At 38.1% G+C, this 15,617-nt stretch overlaps 1 protein-coding gene across 4 annotated transcripts; it reads right to left on the reverse strand.

Moving 5' to 3' along the window:
- Positions 1-2,932: 2,932 nt before the first annotated feature.
- KBTBD8 (kelch repeat and BTB domain containing 8) lies at positions 2,933-14,909 on the reverse strand. 4 transcript variants are annotated; one of them, XM_023620107.2, is made up of 4 exons: positions 14,667-14,909; positions 13,863-14,073; positions 8,880-9,994; positions 2,933-6,212 (listed from the first exon to the last, which is right to left on the reverse strand). In XM_023620107.2, exons 1-4 carry the CDS (start codon positions 14,680-14,682, stop codon positions 5,749-5,751), a joined length of 1,806 nt encoding a protein of 601 aa, XP_023475875.1. In that variant the 5' UTR covers positions 14,683-14,909; the 3' UTR covers positions 2,933-5,748. The 4 variants fall into 4 exon arrangements, with proteins under 4 accessions (XP_023475875.1, XP_023475876.1, XP_023475878.1 ...); XM_023620108.2 differs by lacking the exon at positions 13,863-14,073 and having other exon boundaries at positions 14,667-14,850; XM_023620110.2 differs by lacking the exons at positions 13,863-14,073; positions 14,667-14,909 and adding an exon at positions 12,697-12,801.
- Positions 14,910-15,617: the final 708 nt, after the last annotated feature.

Consider the following 15,617-nt stretch of genomic DNA (forward strand, 5'->3'; position numbering starts at 1 on the left):
CTATCTCAACACATCGTAAAGAAAGTTAAAGAGCTAAGAAGCAAGAGGGATAAAAGAGATGACAGTTTGAAAAAAAGCTAAGAATTGCTACACAGTGTTGAGAACCCAAGGGAGATATATCACTTTAAATTGCGGCAGCTTGAACTCGGGATTTCTCCAGAAATATTCTGCTACTCAGGGCCAGGCACAGAGAAAGCTCATAGCTGGCATCTTTCAGGGCTGGGGTTTTGTCAGGCAGGTACAGCAGTAGTAAAGAGAGGCAAGGGAACTGAGGAAACGTTAAATGACATTATTTTGAATGGATCATGGAATTTCAGTTGGCTAAAAGTTCAGAAAAGGTCCCCAGTAGGGGCTCATGGGTAGTGGAAAAAGTAGTAGGATCACTGGATTGGCATCTCAATGAGATCCAAAAAGCCTAATAGCAGAGTTTTCAAGTAAGTTGAGTTTAAATAATACAGGTGGTGGCTAGTGGGAAATTCATTACATGTTTTTTATCATTTTAACATTTTAAAATACGTGATTGAAAAGTGGGAGTAAATATTGTGTCTATGGTTACCTAAGTCATACTGGACTGTGCCCCCCTCAGCAGTCATGAAATACTTTACATTTTCATCGATTAAAATTTTGCCTTATGGCATAGTAATTTAAATCTCCAAATGTTTTCTCTGAGACCAGAAAGTCCACACTTTGCCTCTGGCATGGCAGCCATATTGGTTCACCTGTGAAAACGTGTAGAGTAGCTTCCTTAAGTGTACACACAGTAAACTGGGCTAAAGCAGGTTACCAAGAGAGGGAGGAAAATGAGCTGACCCACGAGCCACATGCCTAGCTTTCTAGGCTCTGGGATCTTCTCCTAGAAACATATGTAGTCAAACTGAAATGTGGAGAATGAGAATTACGGACACATCAACTGGATACTTCCTAGAAGTGGTGGTAATTAATGCCATCTGTTCATGTTTACTATTGAAAACCATTTAAACTCTACCAAAGTTCCAGGTCAAGAACCTCTACCATATCCTCAAAGCATAAAATAGAGGGAAAATACTCTTTTCCCTGCTCAAATCCATTAAAAAGATTTCCACATTTCACTTCAAAAAAACCAGGTGGTGTTATTCAAAACATTCTTCTGAAGAGTTAGAGATACTAGACCACTTATTTTTAATTTTTGTGTCTGCAAATAATTTTTCAATTAAAAAAACAGACAAGCGGGGCTGGCCCCGTGGCCGAGTGGTTAAGTTCGCGCGCTCCGCTGCAGGCAGCCCAGTGTTTCGTTGGTTCGAATCCTGGGCGCGGACATGGCACTGCTCATCAGACCACGCTGAGGCGGCGTCCCACATGCCACAACTAGAAGAACCCACAACAAAGAATATACAACTATGTACCGGGGGGCTTTGGGGAGAAAAAGGAAATAATAAAATCTTTAAAAAAAAAAAAAAACAGACAAGCAACCAAGACTTTAAAACAGCAAGTCATTTTAAGTTCACTCAAGAACCAAAATAACTGCTCTAAATCAGTATTCCTTAACCCTTGTCTTCTCGTTTTTCTTCAACTTATCCACGGGACAGAACTCATAACAGGGGTATATCACACATTACAACACATTACAACAATGATATAATGTTGGAGGGGTGCGGGTGGGGCGACAAAGAGAAGGTGTTTCCTACCTCAGCCACTTTCTTGTTGAGAATCAATCACAGTTACAAATTACAGTCAATATTTTAAATAATGTTGGGGGAAAAGGCAGGAGTCTAAAATTAAGAACAAAATACAGAGCATCTCTCTTTTCTATCAGTTTTGTTTGGAGCGAATGTAGCATGCAGCAACAAGGTTGAGGTGAAAGTGGAAATCTTGGTTCTAATCCCAGATGAGACTCTCCAGTTGAATGACCTTCAGCAATGCACTGGGTCTTTGTGTTTTCTATCTGATGAAACAGAGCCGACAGTACTGGTCCTACCACTTCTCAGAGTGCTCTAAGACTTAACTGAAAGTTCATTTCTTCTTACAAACATTAAGTGAGTGCCTACCATGTGCTAGGCACTGATGTGAGGTGCATAACAAATAACAAATTCCTTGCCTTGGTGCAGCTTACATTTCAATGGGAAGATAGAAGAAAAATGAAGTAGGAAACGATAGGTGGTATGGGTGGAGGTGCAGCTGGAAGGAAGGTGTTCTGTCTTACAGAAAGTGGTCAGGGAAGGCCTTTCTGGAATTTTAATAGACTTGAATAAAGTAAGCGAGTTGTCAGGACATCCTTGGCAAGAGACACAGCAAGGGCAAAGACCCTGATGTTGGAGGTGCTTGGCATGTTTGAGAACAGCAGTTAGTGTGGCTGGAATAGAGTGAGCTCATGGAATGACAATGAGGTCCAAAAGGTAGGGTTGGGAGGTGTAGATCACGTAAGGAAGGAGTCTGGCTCTCATATGAAGGCAGACGGGAAGCCACTGGAGGGGTCTGAGCAGAAGAGGGATGTAATCTGACTTATGTTTTAACAGGATCACTCTGGCTACTGTGCAGAGAATAGAATAGATTACAAGGGGTCAAGGGTGATAGAAGGCACACAAAGTAGGCTAGTTTAGACTAGGGTGATGGTGGTGCAAGTAGTATGTGGTCTGAGTCTAGATATATTTTGAAAGAAGAGGCAACAGGATTTCCTGATGGATTAGCTATGAAGTGGGAGAGAGAGGCATGGAATAACAAAAGTGTAAGCCAGAAGAAAAGGAACAAAGGAATTACCAATATAAGTGAGCCTGCTTTAGAATTCAAAGAGCATTACATAAGGTGATGTTAACTAGTTCATTTTGTACCAGAGGCCCAATATTTGACAGATTAAAATCTCATTTCATTCCACTAGGACATAAGGTATTTCATGATTTCCTCCAAATTTTAATTCTACAAAACTCACTAGTCAGAGGTCAATTTACAACAACAGAAGTTTTCAATCAGAAAAGGTTTTATTATTATAAGAAACAATGCCATCAGGTAAAAATGCAAAAAATTGTGCAATTATGGCAAAATGTTTAAAAATATCTACACATTTGCCCCCAAAGGACTACAGTACTTACTACATACCTGAGCACTGAACATTGAATGCCATTTTAAACTGCTTCACATAGGGAATCTGATTCCTGGCAGATCACATCCACTTTTTCTCATGCACCAATGAAATCAGCTTAATGCTTAAGCATCAACTTTGTAGGATAACAAAAAAACAAAGATGGGAAATCAAGAATACAATTTCTACTTTCCTATAGCATAGTTATATCAAGTCCAGTTTCAATGTGTAAAAAACATATAGGAAAGTGCTACATACATTCTTCAAATGCAAAAATAAAGGTGAAGTGGGACTGGCATATGGTAGACCTATATTTTAATTCTTTAGTACCCATTGTGCCTTTTACTTATATTCGCATCATACTATGCAAATGTACCTTAAATATCTAAACACATACCCACACAGATTACTAATCTTAGTCTTCTAGGACTTCTTCTGAAATCATTTTAAAAGTGGCAAAATATCCCAGTTATATAAACAAATAGTTCTTCATACAAAATTCAATATATATTCTACTCTCGTAGCAAATTCTAAACCTTGGCTTTGACACGCTATACTTAGATCACACCCTCAATATAAATTGTTATAGCAAAAGGATCAACTGTTGTGCAGATCAACAGAATAAATCTACTGTAGCATTACCCACAGTACGTTGTACTCCTATATATCATCCGGCACATGAAATTACTAACACAATGTCCTAGTCATGTTTTCAAGTAACACATTTTTCTAAATAAATACAGAAGATTGTCAGGAAGTGGCAGGAAATCTTAGATATTCAACAAAGCTTTCAAAAATAAATTACATGAACATCTCTTGCAAAAGTTAGTTATTTTTGTTTTTTCCTCCCCTCTGCAATGCAACACTGTAAAGATGCTTCAAAAAAACTCAAGAGAAAGAAAACAGAAGATAGAGAAAAACTGGGGAGAAAAAATAGGCTATTTGTTAACAGAGTTATAAAGAGATGATAGACACACTATCAAGGTCAATAAGAAGAAACCACACATCTAGCTTCCCAAAACTAGATTTTAAAATGTTCATTCTGTAAATGCTGTCCACTTTAAATTCTGCTTCAGAAAACATTCCCTACTTGTAGAGGTCTAGGACAAGCAGTTTGGAAAGTTTCTGAAAAACGAGGTATGTGATGTGAAGAGGCAATGTTTTAAATTGGTGTCACAGTATCACATTACAATTGGTGCAAGAGTTTTAACACAAACTATGCCAGTTCGCCTTCTTTAAGAGAATCAAAATGTTCTAGTCCGGGACAGATTCTGTGCTATACTTATTCCTTTAGCAATTATTCTAGGCATAGTAAAAAAATAAGTTACTCATCCAAATATCTGCCTTACGTGTTACAAATGACTTGGTTTGTCTTCACGTTAATATTCCTAACTGATTGTTAGAAACTCACCAGTTAAATATGAAAAGTGATTTATAATGCTATGGTTCTTTTCACTCACTCTTTTCCTTCTCAATCACCTTCAGCTAGAACAAGCTTTTTAATGTAAAAATATTCATCACTGTTAAGTGCAAAAAATGAAAACAGAAAATGAGGTTTTAATTGTCATATGTAACTTAAAAACCATTAAATTAGACCACTGCAGGAGTTTTATGTTTCCGGAAAATAGAATTTTAAAAGAAGGTGTACAACTTCACATTATGCTCTGTGCAGAAGAGAAATAAATTACCTTTCACTGTACCGATAATGACTTGACAGGTAGAGGATGGAAAAGGAGGTCAGGCAACAAAATGGCCTGTGTTAGTGCAAACTGAGTATAATGTTCTCACTACTCTGCGAGTGATCCAGTTAGACCAATAAGTGGCCATATCTTGCTATTCCATAAGTAGAGATCTTGTGAAATCACAAGAGTTCAACAGGTAAAATTCTATGGCCACAAAACTAACATATCAATTTAAAAGGTAAGCAAGGCTCAGACAATTTAAATCTATCTAGCTAAACACATGAATTAACTTATACTAGCACCAGCCACCTGTGAATTTGAGGCCTTTTCGAGATTGTTAAAAATGAGACAGTGTTAGCACGTGAAAAACTTAACAGAAAACTGCTACTTTAAAACTTTAGCTTAACTTAAAGTTCCATGGGAAATATGAAACAATCAGACCAAAAGCTTTTTCTGAGACTGGTTTTTCCTTCTATCTACTCTAATAACAGAACACATTTAAAGCTCAGTACACTTGAAAATGGTACGCAAATATATATATTAAGAATGAGGATCTAAGTTCGTACTTCTCTGTGTCGGAGAGGTCACAGCTAAAGTCCTAGTGATATTGCCTCAGATTTTTACCCGTATTTAAAATAACAAGTCACATCAAACTAGTTGGGATGTCCCTAACCAATAATACCCTAACTGCTCTTATAAGAGTGCATAGTTGTCAATTCATCTGGTATCTTAGAGACTACTTATCACAAACTTCTAGAATGATATGATTACTTTTATACCAGAAAAAAAAAATGCTGATAATTGCACTTTGTTACCTTTTGCTCAATGAAATGAAAACACCACAAGGATGAAAAGAAATCCCTCCCTTTGTTGTAATCTTTAAGAGCGCCCATTTCCACGTAGAGTGTAAACTCTCTCAGCTTTCTTAAATACTGACAGCACTTCTTATATCATTGTAAGACTAAGTTTCCTCAAGTGCGAGATGCCAGTAAGCTCTCTAAGGCCTGCTACTCATTAAAGGACTTTCTGAAGACACTGAGGATAGAGTTTAGCAACAGCACATTCAAAATGCCGGCCAAGGTCCCAGAGCCGATCCGGGGTCTCATACACTTTCATCCATTGGTCAGTGATGTCATCATATTGGTAAAGGGAATTTTTCCTGCTGGTTCTGAAGACGTGTTCTTCAACAGTCACTTGAGTAGCTCGAACAAATAAATGGAGCTTATTCTGGAAAAGTACCAGTTTAAGGTACGGATTTATGGACTCATCACATGGGAAGTCCTTCTTACGAGTCCATTTATTGAGCTCAATATCATAGGCTTCTACAGTAAACATGCGTTGATGATTTCCACAGGTTCCAGCTATGTAGTAGATAGAGTTCTTGTATACAGCCGCTAAGCCCTGGATTCTAGGCACAGTCATGGGGGTTAAAAAACCCCAGTAGTCTTTTTGAGGCTCATAGAAGAGGAAAAATTCTCCTAAAAAAAAAAGAAAACAAGAATATGTACATTGTCATGTCTCTTTTCAGTTTTATGTTGAAGACTAAAGAGCATAATTTTCCAAATATTTCCATTCTAAAATATTTTTTTTATAATCTCCAGAGATACACCAAATATGAGATTACAAGATAACCTAAAAGCTCTTCATTCCATGGTATGACATAACACATAATATTATAGTCAATCTAAATTTGGATGTTCATACTGGGGAGGTGTGAGGAGTTACTTTGGCTTGATGGCAGAATAGTAGTCAAGAGCTTGGTTCCATTTATTCTATCCAATTGTATATTTCAGAAAATTTATTTTAAGCCAGCTCTAAAAAAGCATTATTACTAATGCTTAGCCAGGAAGATACAAATATATATGTAGCTTCATCATAAACAGGCCACTATAAATTTGTGTGATTACTTAATTAGAAGATAGTACACGGAATCGTTCATAGTTTTGTCCATGGGCCACGGACGTGTTTACCTTAACTGTCGCTATAATGCAAAGACAAGTGTTCAAGAGGGGAAAACGTGGTTTTAATAAGATAGAAAACACACATGTGGTTTATGGCATTGACTCTGAGTCACTTTCACTTCTATTTTGACAATAAAAGTGTATGCTGAGTCAGACTGTCAATATAAAAATGTCTGAAAGAATTAAACTAGTGAAGATTTATGAGTTTTACTAATTATAACATTTGTATAAAATCTTTGTCAGAAAAATCTGAAACCCCTTATGAACAGATTAATGATACTCCAAAAGCCACAGATAGTACAACAGAAGCTTCCAACTAGTCATGTCAAGTTTATTTATATAAAGAGGCTTTGTTTAGATTAGAAATACCTACTTCTAAACTGAGCTTCCCCTTAAAAACTGTTTTGAACTAGGTTTACTCTTATCTACAAATTTAACTGTCTACATGATAATAGTGACGCTTTAATTTCAATTTTCCTTAAAATAGCTTATTAAACCAGCTTTTGCTTGCACATCACTAACTTGTAACAGAATTCTTAATAAAAAAGATAGAATTAAAACTTTCTAAAGTGTACCACCTCTCCACAAATTTCTTATAGAAAGATGACACACACAAAAAAGTTGATTTTTAAAATCTGAAGTCCACTTTAATAAATTAAAACCAATGATGGGCAACTAAGAAAACCCTCAGAGTCTCAGATCCTCTTATATAAAATGCAACCTCAGATTAAACAATGTTCATTCCAACTCTGAAGTTCTATTAATTCATTGTGCCTTTGCTTAATATTTACAATAAGACGCAATCTTTACCTTCCAATTGGGAGTCTTACAATTAATTCTATCTCTATCAACTAACTGGTTAACCAATAAGACCAAAATAGAGAGAGAGAGTTCATCATATTGGGTGATAATAACCTATCCAACCATACTCAATAGATTACACATCCATTCTTATATTCCAGTTTTCACCAAAACCAACAAACCCAAATTAAGCCTGTGCTTCTACTTAACTAAAATAAGGCACTAGAGACTACTACTACTACTACTAATTTCTGGAGAATCAATTTTATATTGAACTTCAAACAAACGGATTCAGGCATTTCTAGGAAATTTAAAGTCAAATAACGGATTTGAGCAAAAAACAATTAAAAAATATATAATTTGATAAGAGCTAAAAAATCACATGTATCTACACAGAAGTTGCCCCTTTTTCCTTGTTTTATTGAAGTAGTGTGAGGAAAATATTTCTATATAAGCAATTAAGAAGCAGAAGACGAATAACAATGCTGGTATTATCAACATTGCCTTCAACATTCAAGCAACTAAAACTTGCAAGAAACCAAACATAAGGAAAACATTAATTATCACAAATCAGAACTTTGGATCAAACGTCTTATTTACTCTCACTCGGTCACTCTTTCTACTTCTACTGTATCATCTTTGCCAGAGTACTGATCTTCAATAGTCAAAAAAAAAAAAAAAAAAAACCTAAGTATGTTAGATAGTCCCTCTTATAAAGGTAAAAGTAAAAAAAAAAAGTGACATCAAAGTTTTTCACTGAAAATAATGTATTATGGAAGGCAACATAAACTGCAGTGAAATTAGAATCTTAAGACTGTAATTTCAAACTCTGTGTAATTAAGTTTTGTAAACTTTGTAATCATAAGGCTTACACAAAATTCTTTGGCAACTGAATAGTATCACTTCAGTTGATGCTTTGTTCTTTTTTATCTTTTAAACTAATCCCAAAAGTCCCATAAGAAAAGTAGTCACTACAATATCTCTTGATTATATATTATTGAAGAGTAAAAAAAGTTATGTTTCAAGCCTGCTTTCTTGTTTAAAGTCTTAAAAACAGCTCTGAAATAGTTTTCCCAAAATGCTGAACTATTATTTATTAAAGAAAGTTTTCAAAAATACTTATTCCACGTGATGTCAAAACTCAACGATATAAAAATCTTACAGGATCACTTTAGTAACTTAAAAATACCTGCCTTTTTTGATTGAAAAGTTTATTTTCTTTATAGGTCCTTTAAAGAACAGATTGTGCCAACAAATAGTTTATGATAAGAAAGCCAGAGGTATACCTCAATTAATGGCAACAAACACCTGTTTTAGTATAAATAAGTAAACTACAATTTGACCTGTTACCCTTTCATGAAACTAAATCACCTAGGTACCTACCCTGTAAAACATAGATCTTCTCTTTGTACTCCACAGCATTATGAAACTCCATTGCAACAGGCATTGCGCAAACAGTCATCCAACGATTTTCTCTGCTGTCATAGCACTCCACAGATTTTAGTGAGTTTCTCCCATCACCTTCGTAAACACGACCTCCAATTGCATACATCTTACCACAGCAATACACCAGTTTGCAGCCTATTCTGGCTCTCAGCAAGGATGGTTTGGACAGCCACCTGTTGGTGGAATGGTCATACATCCAGAAATCATTTTCTGCCTTATGGTCGATGGACACCTCACTGCTGCTCGGCCTATACCCTCCTGCAATGTAGATGTCATTATCCGGTGATACAAGAATCCCAACTTCTCTTAGATCATTTGGTGGTTTGCATAGTTTAAACACTCTTCCTGTGACTATATCTAGACAAGGCACTGTTTGCTTCTTTCCTGAGTGTTTGTGGGCAGCGTCAAAACATATGATCATTTCAGACGCAGTCATTCCAAGTCGCTGTGTACAGCCATTGGTATTGGATGGTCCCTTTTCTACATAGCTTTTGGCTATAGCCTGTGCAAACTGAGGTGGAATTTTCTCTACAAAAGCATCTTCCATCAGAGGAAAACGTATGCATTTGGCAAAAATTTCTGGAAGGTGCACTTCTCTTTCATTCTGTTCGTGTTCAAACCATCTTACAATGCTTTCATAAACATGCTCTTCTCGGTCTACGTTCAAATCATCACTGTCAAGTATACTTATCAGTTGGTCTTTTGTCAACTGGAGAAACTCTTGTTCTTTGGTGACACATAGAAACTTTTTACGAATGTATTCTTTTGATCGATCTCCGAGTTCCTGATGACCATAATGATCAGCAAAGATGAAGACCCCAATTGAATTTTGTGGGTCCAAATGACTGATCATATACTTAGCACATTGGTCTTGAATGGAAGGAATCTGGAAGATGCTAGCTGCAGTGAACAGGGCTTGAACATTGGCCTCTGTCAGAACAACTTTGGAGGTGTAGGCATAGTTCAACACTAAATCCATAGATTCAGCTTCAACACCGACTATTCGAACTTCTTTTTGAGTACTTTCTGTAAGGCCGCTAGTGAACATGGATCTAGGAAGGAAAGAGTGCTTACTATTACATGTGCGTTACAAATAAAAACTATTGTGGTGAATTTTTCAAAATATAAAGTTACCACAAAGATAACCTTCTGAAAGTGAAAAATATTTCCTAATGTGTTTCTTGATATTCTGAATGCAGATAAAAGTTGGAAGGATTTACTTTGGCTAATCTCAAAAAGTGCATTCTCAGGACGTCCACGTTGTACCAACTCTGAGAAAGGGAGAGTATACCTAATTAAAGCACACCAAAAGTGGCATGGAATATTCCAGGACACCTTATGTTCCTTGGAGACGCTATCCAGCTTCTGGTCAAGCTGCCTAAGGGACTTGAGATCTTAAATCACCAGACCAGTTAGACAGCTAAAGAGTAGGCAGAGGGTGTCAATGTGATACATTAGCATACAGAGACTGTCCAGTAAAACTTCTCATGTCTCAGTGGAAATTTACAAGGCAACTTGTGCCCAAAATATATCTTTAAAAACTTCATCTTAGAAGAAACAATATGCTCTTTAGAAGTTCATCTCTACCTACTCCTTTTTATAACTATTATCTTTTGAATGCTTCTTTAATTATTTTAAGGAATATAAAGAACATCATTTCACTTATCCTTGGACATTTTTGAAATCTTTGCTTAAAGAAATATCCTTAATTTTCTCAGTTACCATATTTTACCTATTTATTTCTGTATATAAATAAAGATTATGGTAGGGCTAATATAAAGCCTACTTCAAAGGGTAGCTTAAGAATTAACTAATTCTTTGGAGATAATGGTTTTTTAAATCCCAGACTTTCGCCACTGAGACCAAGGTGGGTTTTTTGGTTTTATCTTTTTAAGATTTAAAATGTCTCTGCATTTATGGGACTTTCTTGGCCAAAACATTAAGTATCCAAAAGCTTGGCTCTTTATTTAAGTATTAGTCATTTACAAACATCATTTGCCTTTCTTTTCCCTCCTATAAGGTTTCTTTCTAGGCTGTTCTTCAAATTAAATATAAAAATCTAATCAAGAGCTAGCCCTGATGGCCTAGTGGTTAAGTTCAGCGAGCACCACTTCATTGGCTTAGGTTTGGCTCCTGGGTGTGGAACCACACCACTCGTCCGTCAGTAGCCATGCTGTGGCAGCAGCTCACACAGAAGAACAAGAAGAACCTACAATCAGAATATACAACTATGTACAGGAGCTTTGGGGAGGAAAAAAAGAAAAATCAAAAGCTACTTTAAAAGCCTTTTGAGAAAATGGCCATGTGCCCTAAGATACTTAATAGCTATCTATTGAAGAAATTGACCTAATATTGGTGATAAAGTTGATTATTCACATCCAGACCCCTCCTATTTTTAAGTGCCATGTTATGGAAAACATCCTTAAATAGCAAGATTTCCAGTCATTTTTGAAGTCTCCATCAAACATATGAAATTAATTTAAAAATGATATATGAGAAATAGTGGAGGCCTACAAAGACACAAGGACTCAGCCTGCCTGGGTTAGCCATCTTTGAACCCTAGTTTTACTTCTACAATGTAAATCTTAAGTTCAATATCACACGGGGTTTTTTTAATGACTGAAAACGATGTTCCAAGGTATGAACTGGTTTTCAATTCAGGTGCTGAAAAACCCAGCTGTACAGCTACCGATTAAAAAGAAAAATAAAGCCCTTCATTTGGCACAGATTAACTCCCAACGGAGGACATTACCACATGGGAACTCCTATTGACTTGACTAGGCTGGTCTTACACACAGGAGCAGTGTGACACTTGATGAGTTCTCCTGTTCTAATAGATTCTTTCTGTAAACTCTATATAAAGTGGGAGCACACCCTCACACAAAATCCTGAGCAGCAAAAAATTCCTAATAATCATACAAATTTTAATTCGGACAAGTCACTGGGATCATGAAACAGCCATGCCAGATTTCAAACTATTCTAATTCTTCCACAAGTGATGCAAGACTTAGAAACTATTAAGTATGACCTTCTAGATCTCACATAAGGAGCAGCACTGGTGCCAAGAAACTTCTGTGCAAAAACCTCTAACAAGAAATAAGAACCTAATCCTTAAGTTTTCTAGTCAAATATCTTTATTTGAATTCACATATCTTATCTTTAGAAAGTTTTCCAAGCATTTCCTAAACTTCTTGGAAATTAAGAAAATCTATTGTAGCACACTTCTTTTGAAGAGATTTGTCTGGGTCTTCAGAACTCATTTTAATTAAGTTTGATATTTAAATAATATAAGCCAGAGTATAAAATTTCAGTAAGTTATAACATGTTCACTTTGAAGTTTCAATGGTTCTTAATTTTATTTTTACTATTCAAATGTAATATACAATAAAAACCTCTGAAAGGCAACTTTAAGGAAGACCCACTCTTGTCCCTTAAAAGCTATATAGTGACTAAGAAGCTTGGCTGTGGAATCAAATCTGGCTTCTGACACTTACTCGTTAGACAAATGATTTGGTCAGCTCACAATGTTTCTGAGCCTCAGCTTTTTCACATGTAAAACGGGACTAACAACTGTGCAAAGACAGGATTGCAAAAATTATATAAAGCAATATATGTAAAGTAAGCTCAGCCCAGAGCCTGATAAATAGTAATTGTGACATAGATTTAAATGCATAGATGACCCAAAGAGATCTAACGAATAGTCTGGATAAGTGAATCTCACCAGCAGTTTCCATTACCAGGCCAAACTTCATACCTTCTGTGAACAAGAGTTTCTTCTTTTTGATTTCCAGCTCACTGCCTCATGACGGTTAATACTTAATAGTCCAGTGACCTACCCTAGGCAAGTCTAAATGGTTACATCACAAGCATTAGACTGAAGCGACTATATTTAACCCAGTATTCTGAGAAAGAGGAATGAGAAACTACTGTCTGGAACGCTACAGTGCTATATGCCCTATAAAGAGAAGCACCTTCAAAAGGAAAAAGCACATTTAGAGTGTGACTGAGAAATTATTTCACTCTCATTCCTGCACCATTTTTGAATATTGAAAGGCTTAAAAAAGTGAGCGTTTGAAACAAAATGAGAAGTTAACCTTAAGCAGGAAACTGCCCTTATCACTGATCTTTTCTTAGAGTATGAAATTATTCTTGAGACCCAAGTCTTGAAATTTTACTTTTTAAAGTTTTATGATACACAAAGATGAATATAAATGAAAATGAAAACTTAGCTTAAAAATACTTCTGAATATCTTAGAAATAATCACTAGTCTAAGGCCTAACGCACATAGAAACTATATTCATTATTATTTTATTTCTTTTACCCCACGGCATTAAAACAATCTATCCAATGGTAATTTGTTACTAAAGAACAGGCTATTATGTTTTAAACTCTAAAAAAGTTACATGCATTAAAGAAACATACATTATGGATAAATTTTTGAAAACAGTTCTAGATGAGCACTGTCCAATAAAAGTTTCAGTGATGGAAATGCTCTATATTTGGGCTGTACAATGTGGCAGCCGCTACCTACATGTGGCTACTGAGCACTTAAAATGTGGTTAGTATGCCTGAGGAATGGAATTTTTAATTTTATTTAATTTTAAGTAATTGGAGTTGAAATAGCCACATGTGGCTAGTGGCTGCTATACTGGGCAGCGCAATTCTAGATTTTCTGGTCATTTACCTGAAACAAACGAACAAAAGCATATTCACTAACTTAAAAACCAACCTCCTGAATTCTGGAAGAATCCATCAAGTCAAAAACAAGGGCTTAATAAAATAGGGTCTATTATCTATTTCCAGGAAACTCATCGGTTTCATTTCACTGTCGCATCTCAATATAATAATCAAGTGGGCAATAGTGAGGGAGAAAGGGAACTCAGTGCAAATATCAACAGAAGTTTCTACCATCATCATACCTGAAGTAAGGGCTGATTGCAGCAAGAACGTTTCTATGACAGGAAAATGTTTTCCCGTGATCCACTTCCACTACAATGTCTGTCAACTGTCCTTCATCGTACATTATTTTGAGTTGCTTAAGAATACTGCAAGCATGGAAGGGGTCCATGGCATCGTTGGCTGTGTCTGAAGATGGAATCCCATTCGGTGTTGGGGAAGACTTACTTAAATCTAGGAGGAGAAAAATCGTACAACCACAAGAAGTTCGGAGCCAGTTACGGCGTCGCGGATTTGTTTGTTTGTTTGTTTGGCTTGTTTTTTTCCCCCTATAAAAATAGATATATGTATACATACACCACCAAATGGGAGCGCGAGGTAGGATCTGGGAGAGAGCGAGCTGCGATGCAAGTTCAAACACCAGCCTGCTCGTCCGGGAGCCCGGCGAGCCCGATGCCGCGCTCGCGGAGGGACCGTGCGAGCAGAACATGCGAGGTGTCCGCGGCGACTCCGCCGAGAGCCGGAATGTCACAGCCCAGAGCGAAGGCAGGAGCCTCACGAGGGAAGCTCGATGGATGGCGGCCGCCAGTGCCCACTCAACCGCCTCCCGAACGGGTCGGAGAGGCGACGGGTACCCGGCCTCCCCATCCTTGTTCGGCCGGACCACCCACCGCCCTCCACGCCATCCATCCTCCTTCCCCTGATCCTTCTCCACTTCTCCATCCTTCTCTCCGACTCTGCATCACCACCTCCTCAGCTCGCAGCATGAGCCTGGCCCCCGGCCCACCTCCCCCGCAACACACCTCCCTAGCCACCACGCGACCCACCTGCCGACGCGGCCATTTCTCGACGGGGCCCCGGCTCCAGCTATTTAAAGAGGAAATGTCATTTCGCTTCTCTCTCTCCCGGGTTCCGGCTCTTCTAAGCTTCCCCTAGCCAATGGGGTGGCCCATGCATCCGGCTCCGCCCCTAGCCTCTGAATTCCGGGCGCCAATTGGCCACGAGGTGCGCACAGGTGCATCGGGAAATGTAGTTTTATTGCCCCTGCTCCCGCGTGGTCCGGGTCGGGCGGAGGCCCAAGCCGGGGATTCCTATTGGCTGGTGCTGGCGGAGGTGGGGAGCAAGGAGTCCGCCAGCCTGTGTCCGTGGAGCGCGCAGTGGCTGCCGGGAGAGGTAGTCTTCTGGCTGAGGAGAGCTGTCATTCCGAGGGGCTAGGTTAGGGAAAGCTCTTGAAGTGCGAATTTCCCCATTTTAGGCCTCTCTCCAGGCCCCTGGTTCATTTTTTTTTTTTACCTTGTTCTTCCCTAAACCTTCTGCCAATGACTAGCTTCCGGTATGAAAGCGGGCTCTGCGTGAGGGCTGTGAGATCAGAAAAATATGGAAAAGGACAGGAGGGCTGTTGTCCAAAAATGCGAAGGAAATCTGACACCCCACCCTGAAGAAAAATATCAGGAGGCCCAAAAGCAAGCCATCTCTGATGAGTCACCTGTGACACCCAATTGAAATAGCATCGCCTTGGCTGAGTGCTCCGGTTTCCACAAATTAACTTCGTCTGGTTACAACGGCTGCTCAGGATCTTTAACTCCCACTGATGGCTTGCTTTTCTCGAACACACAGAGAACACCTGTTCCACTTTTAAGTGCACGTGAACATTATAGAGGGATTTAAGATGCTTTCCTTTTTGCTCCTGTAAAATGGAGGGGTTAAGATAATAAGTAGTCTGGGATTTCCTTTGAAGAAATATTGGAGCGTGCCCTGAGCCTGGTCCCAGGGACGGT

Source organism: Equus caballus, chromosome 16, assembly GCF_041296265.1.
Source record: "Equus caballus isolate H_3958 breed thoroughbred chromosome 16, TB-T2T, whole genome shotgun sequence".
Classification (NCBI taxonomy): domain Eukaryota; kingdom Metazoa; phylum Chordata; class Mammalia; order Perissodactyla; family Equidae; genus Equus; species Equus caballus.

What these genes read in the sequence shown, in the direction of transcription:
- KBTBD8 (XM_023620107.2), bottom strand. An exon ending in GCAATCAGCCCTTACTTCAG is followed by an intron (nt 9,995 to 13,862) that starts GTATGATGATGG and finishes TTTCCTTCCTAG; the next exon opens with ATCCATGTTCACTAGCGGCC. An exon ending in GAAGATCTATGTTTTACAGG is followed by an intron (nt 6,213 to 8,879) that starts GTAGGTACCTAG and finishes TTTTTTTTTTAG; the next exon opens with GAGAATTTTTCCTCTTCTAT.